Source organism: Odocoileus virginianus, chromosome 10, assembly GCF_023699985.2.
Source record: "Odocoileus virginianus isolate 20LAN1187 ecotype Illinois chromosome 10, Ovbor_1.2, whole genome shotgun sequence".
Taxonomy (NCBI): Eukaryota; Metazoa; Chordata; class Mammalia; order Artiodactyla; family Cervidae; genus Odocoileus; species Odocoileus virginianus.
In genome coordinates this window covers 11,791,600-11,803,610 of record NC_069683.1, presented here as the reverse complement: position 1 = coordinate 11,803,610, position 12,011 = coordinate 11,791,600, and the positions used below count along the sequence as shown (strand labels likewise).

At 40.7% G+C, this 12,011-nt stretch overlaps 1 protein-coding gene across 3 annotated transcripts in view; it reads left to right on the top strand.

Moving 5' to 3' along the window:
- The window catches only part of LOC110138512 (olfactory receptor 4B1-like), a 33,090-nt gene extending 24,078 nt beyond the window's left edge, over nucleotides 1-9,012 (top strand). Inside the window, exons 1-2 of one of the 3 annotated variants that reach the window (XM_070472989.1) lie at nucleotides 4,449-6,988; nucleotides 8,102-9,012. In XM_070472989.1, the coding sequence (XP_070329090.1) occupies nucleotides 8,219-8,998 (780 nt within the window). In that variant the 5' untranslated portion in view covers nucleotides 4,449-6,988; nucleotides 8,102-8,218 and the 3' untranslated portion in view covers nucleotides 8,999-9,012. Of the gene's footprint in view, nucleotides 1-4,448 lie in introns of those variants that run through there. The other 2 variants (XM_070472990.1, XM_070472988.1) reach the window with 2 other exon arrangements.
- Nucleotides 9,013-12,011: the final 2,999 nt, after the last annotated feature.

The window sequence follows — 12,011 nt, the reverse complement described above, 5'->3', positions numbered from 1 at the left end:
CGGCAAAATCTAACGGATGAGACTTTAGGCTTCTCCAAATGCTAAATTCCACTGCCTGACTGGATGCTCAATCCCTGAGAAAATCAATCATCACACTTGTCCTGAAAGAGGTGGCTTTCCAAAAGTCTGGTGTAGATGCATTTTTGACTCCTTTAGGTATCTTCTGTTTATTTTGACCTTAATATATAAAACCATCATCTTTGAGATTACTTGGTGTCTCCTGAAAAATAGTCCCCCATTTATTCCTTAGAATTGCTGCCTTGGTCACAAAGCAAGGTCATTTGTTTTGATGCCTAGAGCAAAGCTAAGTTTTTACATTGTTAAGATCTTGGCAGGTTTTCAGTAAACAGGAAGGACAGGGGATAAATGTAGAATACAAATATGTGACTGAGAACATTCCAAAGTTAACTTACTTTCTCTCCGAGATCCAGAGTTGCTCGTCACCTCAGTGTAAATTTGGTCAAGAGTCCTGGTTTAGGGCTCTTTCAAATCCAAATGCTATGGCTTGAGAAGGAGAAGGAAAAGCCCCTTTTTCCCTAGAGAATGCTGTGCTGTCCCTCTCCTGAGTAATGAGCTCCCTTGAGCCTTCCAAGCTGCTTTCCCTGTTGAAAATTCTGACTAAAGATACACAAAACTTTCCCCACTGCATTGGTCAATGTGGGAACCCTCTTGGGAGATGACTGCTTTTTATGGTCCCTGGGTTTGGATCACCATGGATACCCTCCTTTAGTTTAACTATAATGGATTCCGTTGGTTAAATACTTATTATGTGTTCTGCATTATTATAAACACTTTATAGGCATTGCATGGTTTCTTGTTTTGTGTTTAAGGCCTCGGTTGAACTGAATTGATGTAATCAGGATTGTGGTTTTGAGGCCCTCAATCATCATTGTTCCATGCACAACCTGTTCAGTATTATTTTAATAAGTAAATACCTGTAAGCCATAATGTAATCCAAGTGTTGAGCGTTATCAATAACTTAAGTCTGCATGCTTATTCTCTAGCCTATCCCATTATCTATCCTTGAACTCCAAGGAGTAGCTTTATTTTAAAATCTGTGTCTTTTACTGTTTTGATTTAGAATATTTTAACATTGAATGCTGTTTCTTGACTATCATGCCATTTTGATAGTTTTGTAAAAGGCCCCTACTTTTTTTTTCATTTTTAGGTTAGTTATCTTTTGTTATTGATCTGTAGAAGTCCTTTATATATAATTTGGATTTTACCAGACACCGAATCCTTTGGTGCCTTCGTCTTGGACTTTCCAGCCTTCAGATCTATAAAATTTCTGTTATTTATAACTTACCCAGTCTTACAGGGCAGGAAACTGAAGCTATAAGCCTGGATGAGGAGGATAGGAGGCATGTGGGAGAGCACAAACCCTCAAACCCTCCTCTCTTATAGAACAAAATAAAAGACAAAACAGGTGGACAGGCACAGCAAAGCAGAAACAGAGTCACAGGTGCAGAGAACAAACCGATGGCTGCCAGAGGGGAGCGGTGCGTAGAAGGAGATGGGTGAGGGAGGTGGAGTGCAAGCTTCCACTTCCTTTCCGTCTGTTAACATTTCCTTTATGCATTTAGGTGCTCCTCTGCTGGCTGCATATATATTTATAATTTCATATCTCCTTGGATTGACCTCTCATCATTGTGCATTTTCCTTTTTTGTCTCTTATCACAGTTTTTAACAGCATATTTTGTCTGATATAAGCATTGCTATATGCCTTTTCTTTTGATTTCCATTTTCATAGAATATTTTTTTTCCATTCCTTCACTTTCAGTCTGTGTGTCTGTAGATCTGAAGTGAATCTCCTATAAGCAGCCTGTATATTAATCTTGCTTTTTCTATTTACTTAACCACTTTATGCCTTTAGATTGAAGCATTCAGTCCATTTATATTAAAATAATTATTGATAGTTATGTACTTATTACCATTTTGTTAATTGTCTTGTGGTTGTTTTTATAGTTATTTTTCATTCCTTTTTCTTTCTTTTGTGCTCTTCTCTTATGATTTGATGACTACAGTGTTACGTTTGAATTACATTATCTTTTTAAGTGTATGTCTATTATAGATTTTTGGTTTGTGTTTACCATGAGATTATATATAATGGTATATATATAAAAACCTAGTTGCTTTAGCTGTGTCCAGCTCTTTGTGACCCCATAAACTGTAGCCCACCAGGCTCCTCAATCCATGGGGATTCTCCAGGCAAGAATACTGGAGTGGGTTGCCATGTCCTACTCCAGTGGGTCTTCCCAAGCTACGGATCGAACCCAGGTCTTCCACATTGAACGTGGATTCTTTACCATCTGAGACACCAGGGAAGCCCAAGAATCGTGGAGTGGGCAGCCTATCCCTTCTCTGGGGATCTTTCCTATCCAGGAATTGAGCCAGGGTCTTCTGCATTGCAGGCCGATTCTTTACCAGCTGAACTACCAGAGAAGTTCCATATACACACTACTTTATATAAAATAGGTAACTGATAAGAACCTTTTTTTACAGCACAGGGGACTCTACTCAATATTCCCATAGGCTAGATGGGAAAAGAATTTAAAAAACAAACAAAAAACCCTAAAATGAGTGGCTACATGTACATGTACAACTCATTTACTTTGCTGTTGAAACTAACACAGCAATGTAAATCAATTATATTCCAATAAAAGTTTTAAAAAAAGAAGTGTCAATCTGTACACTAAAAAAACAAAAGAGAAAATCTGCCTGTAGGACTGCTGTGATGAGGAGATGATGGTTACAAAATGTTCGGTATAATGCCTGGTACATGGTAGGCGCTCAGGAAATGGCAGTGATTATTATTATTTTGATCATGATCATCATCATTGCTTGTGTGGTACTTAAGTCTAAGTGACCTTGAAGCACAGGTGGTTAGAGTGAGAAGGGACACAAAAGAAAATCTAGTCTGATTCTGTCATTTTATGTCTGTAGAACTGCAACCCGTAGAGATGAAGGAACTCGCCTGAAGTCATCCGATTTGTAGTCCCTTCCCCTGGGCCAGACCTCTTTTCTCTCTTGAGACTCATACTCCCATGGCAGCTCAGAAAGTTGGGTCGAAAACCCTCCTAATGTCGTGTTTTTAGTTTCTCTCTCTCAGAGCATAATTACTGGATGTTTGTTAACTTCTCAAAGTTCTCTAAATTAATCGACACACATTTTGAACTTTTTCTTAACTCCGTTTCTTGGAAAAGTTTCACACTAGAGACAAAAAGCCACTGGGAAATTTGGTCCCTTGATCACAGCATGTGACTCAACTTATTTTAAATAGTTCAAGCATCTCCATAGTGAAAAACCATCTTTGGTTTTCTAGAGAGCGAGTAGGTTTCCTAAACCAACAGCAGGACCTAAAGCTTACTGGTTAGTTGTTTTTGGTAGCTATTTTCCTGTTTCTAAATAGTTGATTGAAAGATTGGCTATGGGACCAATTTCCTAAATCTTTCCCTTTGTGATTTATCCACATCACCATAGGCTGTTCATTTTCTAAAATATCACAGGGCTGTGGGGTTTTGTCATATGGTAGCAAAACTGATACTGCTAGTTGGCAACAGCAATCACAAAATGAAAATCACTAGAGATAATCCTAGTATTTCAGAAATAGTGCCTCAGCAGCCTGACCAAAAAATAGCTGTGTGACTTTAAGAAGTCAGTTAAACTCTCTGGCCCTCGGTTGCTTCATGGGTAAATCGAGAAGGTTGAGTTAACAGTCTACAGATTTCTTTTCAGCTCTAAAATGTCTTCAGTCTCACCTGGCGTCTTGGCTGAGATGAAGTGGATTAACTCACTAAGGGCCTTTAGTGCAGAGAAAAAAGCCCAGTGGAAGGGTTTTTCTGTGAAGAAAACCTTCTCTCCTCAGCCCGGGACATCTGTTTGAGTGAAGAGTTCTTACAACAGAAGGAGAAATATTTCCTTTGCCTAAGGAGAAAACCCTTCATGTTCAACTCCGTGCTCTAATACTGAACATTACCCATACGGGTAGGTAATGGTGTTCCCAGAGGATTTCACAGGTTGATGGAATGTGAGAGGCTCCGAATCCCTGTGTGATCTGGGGTGAGTCACTCTTCCTCTTTGGATCTTGGGTTTCTCCTTCTATAAAAGGGAGAGGCCTGGACAGGATGTTTCCTAAAGGTTTTCTTTTTTTTTTTTTTTTTGGCTTTTACATTCTGGGAGTCCATGAAATACCACTTGGAGGTACAAAGTGGGAAGGAGGCTCTCGTGAAGTAATTTGAGCTTATAGCAATAAGTCTTCAGGCTCTCTATCACTTTATTATCATGTCCTTATTAGATTTCTCTCGTTGGGACTCTATGCTCATTCTTGTGTGTGTGTTCAGCCGTGTCTGACTCTTTGTGACCCCATGGCTGTGGCCAGCCAGGCTCCTCTGTCCTTGGGATTATCCCGGCACAAATACTGCGGTGGGTCAGTTTCCTTCTAGGGATCTTCCTGACACAGGGATTGAACCCAAGGCTCTGGTGTCGCCTGCATTGGCAGGCGGATTCTTTTCCACTGAGCCACCTGGGAAGCCCCCAAGTTAGAGGAGGAAATTCTAACTAGTTAGGGTCTAGACCATCATTTACCTACCTAGGTTTTTACATGCAACCCACGGGTCATCTTGTAATCCTTAATTCCACAGTAAGGGTTTTATCTGGAGAAATGATGTAGAACAGAAGAGGTAATTAGTTATGGACTGTCTTTCTCTTGGACTAGTGGGAAAGAGAAACCAGAGAGAAATGTAAATAAATACCAGGAAGTCTGAGCTAATAATAGCCCCTATTGATTGAGAACTTCCTATTTGCCAGGCAACCCTCTTAAGTGCTTTATATATTTTATCTCATATCTAATTCATGCAACAAACATGTCACATATGAATTGTTGCCCCATTCTAAGAAAATGAGAAAACCTGTTCCCAAGGACATGTGATATGTGATGACAGAGTTAAGAATTGGCTGCTAGCTGCAATACTTGCTCTTATAACCACTTCTCTAGACTGTTCTGGGAGGAGAGTGAAAGTCAGCTCAACTAGGTGTCCTTACTGTATTTTGTTTCCCTCTGTCCAGCAATCCATGAACCTGGAACTATTCCCTCCACCAAAAGATCATAATGGCATAGATTCAAGCTATCAAAAAGGAAATATTAAGTCAAACATTATAACAAGAAGTTGATCACTTTTAGCTGTAGTTTACTGATAGTTCTATGCTATGCCATGACATTACATGTTGGTCAAGACCCTAGAACGAGTCTGGAGTGTCCCTATTTTGTCCTACATCCTGTGGTTGACAAACACTGAGAAAATGAAAGAGCGATGGGGTCAGTGGCCAGGGAAAGAGTGGGAACCACATAACAGACATAACCACTCTGTAGCTTTTTTTTCCTGTGGGAGCCAGGAAAGACTTTGGTAGAGATGGTGTTTTTTCCTCTTTAGAGGATGTATGTGTGAGACACAATCTGACTGATCTTTTAAGAGGATCTTGCTGACTCTGCTAGCTGGAGAATATACTTTAGGAGAGAAAGTGGAAGCAGCAAGAGTGGTTAGGAGCATATGGTAGTAATCCAGCCACGAGATAGTGGTAGCTTGGACTAGGTTAAATAGACATACGAGGTACCTGGGAATGGGTCACTTTGTACAAAACCTGGTTGTTGCTTTTCTCTCTTAAAAGTTGGCTTTCTTTACTTCTGGTGGCAATTAAGATGATTACTGTTACTTATTTTACATTTTTTCCCCCATTGCCCATAAATAAGAGGCTCCAGGAATTCCCCTGAGGCATTAATATTGCCTTTCTATTGTTCCTCCAACTTTGTTGAAGACATGCCCTTTTTGACGACCTTGTCCTGTTTTAGCACTCACTACAGTACACTCTGATGTCTACTCTGGACTCTAAGGTATACAGATGTATTTCTTCACCTAAGGATCAGGTACTCCTGTAAAAATATTGTGGCATCAGAGACTGAACCAATAGCTAAGGCTATGTTTTTCTTTGAGCCATACGAGGGAGTGTACTATAGTGCTTTTATCATCACTAGAAAAGTGTCATTCATGTATTATGCTCTTTCCTTATTAGCTCTCCTTCCTCGGGTTCATCCCTTGCCCATGGTGAAGGAGGGTCTTCCTCCCTCTTCTAGACTGACCTGGGTTTCAGCCTTGACTTAACCACTCATAAACTGTGTTTCTTTGGGTAAGTAACTTAACCTCTCTGAGTCACAGTTTCCTCACCTTTCCATTCACTACCTCAAAGTGGTAGGAAGATTTACATGAGGAAAGGATTATAACATGTTTATCACAGTCCAGCACACAGCGGAAGCTGCATAAAGGGCAATAGTTACTGACACTGTAGCTTGACAATGAAAATGGTGAACATCCGGGGCTTTAGCCTTCTTAAGGCACGAAACTGTTTCACAGCCTCTTTGGGTTGTTTTTAATACCTTCTTTCTTTCTTATTTCCCTGAACCAGTAAGGGTGCCCCATCTTTTTTTTAAATTTATTTTTTTACTTGGAGGAAAATGGCTTTACAGTGTTGTGTTGGTTTCTGCCATATGACAACATGAGTCAGCCATAATTATACATGTATCCCCCCTCCCTCCCCTCCCCCATCCCATCCTTTTATGTTGTCGCAGAGCACCAGGCTTGACTCAGGGAACTCCATCTTGCTTCATCTCTCCCGCTCAGTTGTGTTTTCTGGGTGCTCCCCCCTTTTTAACCTTTTAATGCCCCATTTCTTCCCCAGTTTTAGCCAAGTAACTTACTGAGGATTCTCTTAGCATATTTTCACCTTGTATATGTCTTCAAATTCTCATCAAGAGAAAAACTGGGGAGAAAGGAGGTGATTAATCTATTTCACAATGGGTGCAGAAGAGACAGAAGGGAAAAATAAGAGGAATGAGATATTTCAAAGTAGTTTTAAAAGCAGAGGAAGTCTTCACTGTTTTTTCTGCCTCATTAATACATGTGCCATTTAACTGCATGAAGTTGCAAGCTTCCTAAGGGTGAGAGCCATCTTTCTTCTTTCATACATCCTGGATCTCTGAGGCACATGGGAGGTCCTTAATAAAATATTTGGCCAAAGAATTAAAATAAATCCTTACCTCTTGCTGGCAAAAAAAAATGTTTCTCAATGTCTGGGAAACCGGACTGGAAGACAGAAAATAGCAAACTGGTGAATGTTTTATATTTAAATGAATGTATTATAATGTAATATATAATATACAATATTATAATATTATTTTTAAGTGAAAGTATTATATTTAAACTGTCTTTGATAGTAAGCTATATTCTCAACAACTCCTAGATTTTTACCTTGGTCTCCAGTGTCAAAAATTTCAAAAAATTTTGGTAAAAATTCATAAAGCTGTGGGATTGAGTGAAATCATAGATCTGAAATAATTCAGAAACTTGTCTAACTTATACAAAGAAAATATCAAAGGCATTCTTTAGAAAGGGAGGATTATCAATGGGATTGGCATTTCTGGGGAACAAAAGGAGAAAACAAGAGATTCAGGGGCAGAAGTTCACTTGAGAATTTCTAACACAAGGTGTGATGAGGATGGGATAATTGTTAGTCATTCATATATATTAATATATATTATAGTCTTTTTTATATATGTGTGTGTGTGTATATGTATATATATATATGGCTATTAATGCTGAAGATAGTAATTAATGCTGAGGATAGTAGGATAGTAATTATTTTTTTCAGTGTGGTTTCCTTGAAATAACATATTAGAATAAAATAATCTGGTTCTTGTTCTGAATCCATTTCTTTCTGGAAGTTTTGGTTAATTCTCAACTTCTCTGAGCCTCAGTTTTCTCACTTAGGATATGGAGATTATAGAGTTTTTGTGAGGTATATTGAATCACATCTTGCATAAAGTGGGCTACTGAACAAACATTTACTATATTAGTGATCAAATAAATTAACCAGTCAGATACTGTGTGTGAAAGAGTTCCATCAACAGAAAGTGCTGAGTAAACATGAAGGACTGGGTGTTATGACTGTTTGTTTTATCACAGGTCTCATCTCTTAAATCCATCTTCTTCGAGTGGATTCCATGGTGCGTACAAATAACGTGACTGAGTTAATTTTCAGCGGTCTTTTCCAGGACCCAGAGGTGCAGAGAGCGTGCTTTGTGGTGTTTCTGCCCGTGTACTTGGCCACGGTGGTGGGCAACGGCCTCATCGTCCTGACGGTTAGAGTCAGGAAGAGCCTGCGTGCCCCCATGTACTTCTTCCTTAGCCACCTGTCGCTGGTGGAGATCAGCTACTCCTCCACTGTTGTCCCCAAATTCATCACAGACTTACTTTCCGAGATTAAGACCATCTCCCTGGAGGGCTGTGTGGCTCAGATATTCTTCTTTCACTTGTTTGGAGTTGCTGAGATCTTCCTGCTCACGGTGATGGCCTATGACCGCTACGTGGCCATCTGCAAACCTCTTCATTATATGAGCATTATGAACCGTCAACTGTGTTACATATTAGTAGCTGGTTCCTGGCTTGGAGGCTTCTTTCACTCCATAATTCAGGTTCTCATCACCATCCAATTGCCCTTCTGCGGTCCCAACGTGATTGACCACTACTTCTGTGACCTCCATCCCTTGTTCAAGCTTGCCTGCACTGACACCTCTGTGGAGGGGGTCGTTGTGTTGGCCAACAGTGGATTAATTGCTCTGTGCTCCTTCCTCCTCTTGCTTTCCTCATACGTTGTCATCCTGCTCAGCTTGAGGAACCATTCAGCAGAGGGCAGACGCAAAGCCCTCTCCACCTGCGCCTCTCACATCACGGTGGTCATCTTGTTCTTTGGACCTGCCATCTTCCTCTACATGCGGCCCCCCTCCACCTTCACTGAGGACAAACTGGTGGCCGTGTTCTACACGGTGGTCACCCCCATGCTGAACCCCATCATCTACACACTCAGAAATACAGAGGTGAAAGTTGCCATGAGGAGGTTGTGGGGCAAAAAGGAGAACTCAGGGATGGAACGAAATTGGGAAAGTGATTAAAAAAAATCTGATTATTCTGTGTTCTTGATATGGATTTTGATTTTAGTGGGACATACACAAATGGCAGAACAAATGTAAGGACTTAATGTTACTGCTACTATGATTCTCCCTAAGTAAGCAAGAGCTTCCCTGATGTCTCAGCCGGTAAAGAATCCCCCTGCAACGTGGGAGACATGGCTTCAATCCATGGGTTGGGAAGATCCCCTGGAGAAGGGAACAGCTACCCTCTCCAGTATTCTGGCCTGGAGAATTCCATGGACTGTATAGCCCATGGGGTTGCAAGTAAGCAAAGATTCCCCACTAATCCAGTGTAATGATCAAAGGACAGAGGCCACATTGGCTTCATGATATCCAACAGCATCACGAGATTAGAAAATATTAAGACTCAAACTAAGTGCAAATGCAAAGGAGAATATTTTAACAAGTGTTTTAGGGGATAAATCTCTTATTCCCATGATCACCTTCCTTCCTTTTCTTCATCACTCCTTGCCTCCCTTCTTTCTTTCCTTCATTTCCCCCCCTCCTTCCTTCTTTATTGTCCCCTCTTGGTTCAACCTCCCTAGCGATGACAACTAACAGTTAAATATGGAAACCAAAAGAGGAATTATCATGGGATGTTTGGGGAGGAGAGTAAAAATCCAATCTAGTCTTCTAGATTGGATGCCTGCTAAGTTACTCAATCGTGTCCAACTCCTTGTGACCCCATGGATTGTAGCCTGCCAGGTTCTTCTGTCCTTGGGATTTTCCAGGCAAGAATATTGGAGTGGGTTGCCATGTCCTCCTCCAGGGGACCTTCCCAACCCAGGGATCGAACCCTTGACTCCTGCATCTTCTGCATTGGCAGGTGGATTCTTTACGTGCTGAGTCACCTGGGAAGCCCAGCATGGATAAGCGCATCTTTGAAAATTGCATTTGGGGATTTTTCTGTTCTTCTGGTTGTTTTAGCATCTTGTACCACAGATCATTTGAGTGCAAGTATCAGAAAAGCCCCTGGAGAAATTTCAGTTCCTCTGACATGTTGACGCAAAAGACAGCCCTTTAATCTCCTCTCACAATATCTACCATCAATAAAATAAAAACTGGGAAGACCCAGAGGGATCGGGTAGAGAGGGAGGTGGGAGGGGGAATCGGGATGGGGAATACATGTAAATCCATGGCTGATTCATGTCAGTGTATGACAAAAACCACTACAATATTGTGAAGTAATTAGCCTCCAACTAATAAAAATAAATAAAAAAAATCAAAATGTCATAGATTCTATCAATAGGGAAAGGTCAACTCAAACATCTCAACAAAGCTTTATCCACAATAAATAAATATAGAATTAGAAATTTCTTATTAATTCTAACTTGAAGAATAAATGAGGGGCAAGTAACGTCCACGTATGTTTCTACTCCGTACTCTGTCCTTTATTCTAATTCTTCTGTTGATGCTTCTTTGGGATAAGCATCCTCTGTTGCTTAATTGCTTTAGGTACCTAGCACAGTAACTGGCACGTGGTAGGTGCTCAATAATATTTCTTAAGTGGATGTGGACTGTCACGTGACTTCCCCATTTATCTTTTATGCTGGTGCACTTCATTGTGTTAATGTATATCTGAAAGCATCTGATCCAGAGCTAAACTTATTGAAGCCCCCTTTCCCTTGATGCTTTGCTAGGAATGTAGGATGCAGGCTGTGACAGGAGCTTCTTACTCATAAGCAGCTTTAGTGTCTTCATTGAGAGCTACAGAAAGCATCATCAATGAACTCTGAGTCTCTGAATACTGCATGGGCAGATAGTATCTACTCCAAATGTGTTGCCATGATTCTCAAAGACTACCTCACCTATTGAGGGTTGAGACTTGGTGGATCTATTGAGAATTAATTACTCGCTTTGTTCTGGTCTCACTGGAAAAGCACAAGAAGCAGAGGAAAGCATTGTTTTCACTGTTTTAAGAGACAGAGAGCTCTGTTAAATTTTACAGATGCCTACTCAATTCCCAGAAGCAGCAGTCTGATTAGACCACTTAGTGTCAGTGATCATATAGTTAGTTCTCAATGGTTGATGCTGTCACAGCATTAAAAAATATTTTAAAGAAAATAAATATAAAAAAACTTTACTAAAGAAAATTTGATAGCATGCTGCAAACCATTTTGCAAGTACTACGTTTTCCCCATTTATTATTTGTGTTGTTTTTGGTATAGGTTTGACTATATATAATGGTAAGGGCAACTTATGAGATAGAACTACAGAAGTACTGATGCCGCCTCTGCTGCTGCTGAGTCGCTTCAGTCGTGTCCGACTCTGTGCAACCCCATAGACAGCAGCCCACCAGGCTCCCCCGTCCCTGGGATTCTCCAGGCAAGAACACTGGAGTGGGTTGCCACTTCCTTCTCCAATGCATGAAAGTGAAAAGTGAAAGTGAAGTCGCTTCAGTTGTGTCCGACTCTGTGCAACCCCATAGACAGCAGCCCACCAGGCTTCCCCGTCCCTGGGATTCTCCAGGCAAGAACACTGGAGTACGGAGGGAGAAAATCCAGCTTGATTGTGGCGGTCCAACAATATTATCAGAAATTGAGACTGAGTATTTATCTATTCCGAATGTATTACTTCAGCAGGTAGCTTCAGCCTGTGACCTCAAGGGAAGCTAGGACTCCATACGTGTGCTGTTCAGTAGAACTCATGCTATGCTGGTGATGCCTTCTGTTGGTCCTGTCTAATACGATAGTAATTTCTTGCTTTTAAAAGACAATTTATTTATTTATTTGGCTGCACCAGGTCTTCACTGTGGCATGCAGGATCTAGTTCCCAGACTAGAGACTGAACCTGGCAATGACAGATTTTATTTTCTTGGGCTCCAGAATCACTGTGGATGGTGACTGCAGCCGCAAAATTAAAAGATCGTTTTCTCTTTTGGGAGACTTTCCAAAAGTCCCCCACAGAAATTTTGCTTTTATCTTATTCTACTGACATTAATCACATGGTGACCCTTAATTGCCAGGGAGCCTGGAAACTATAATCTTTTATTCTG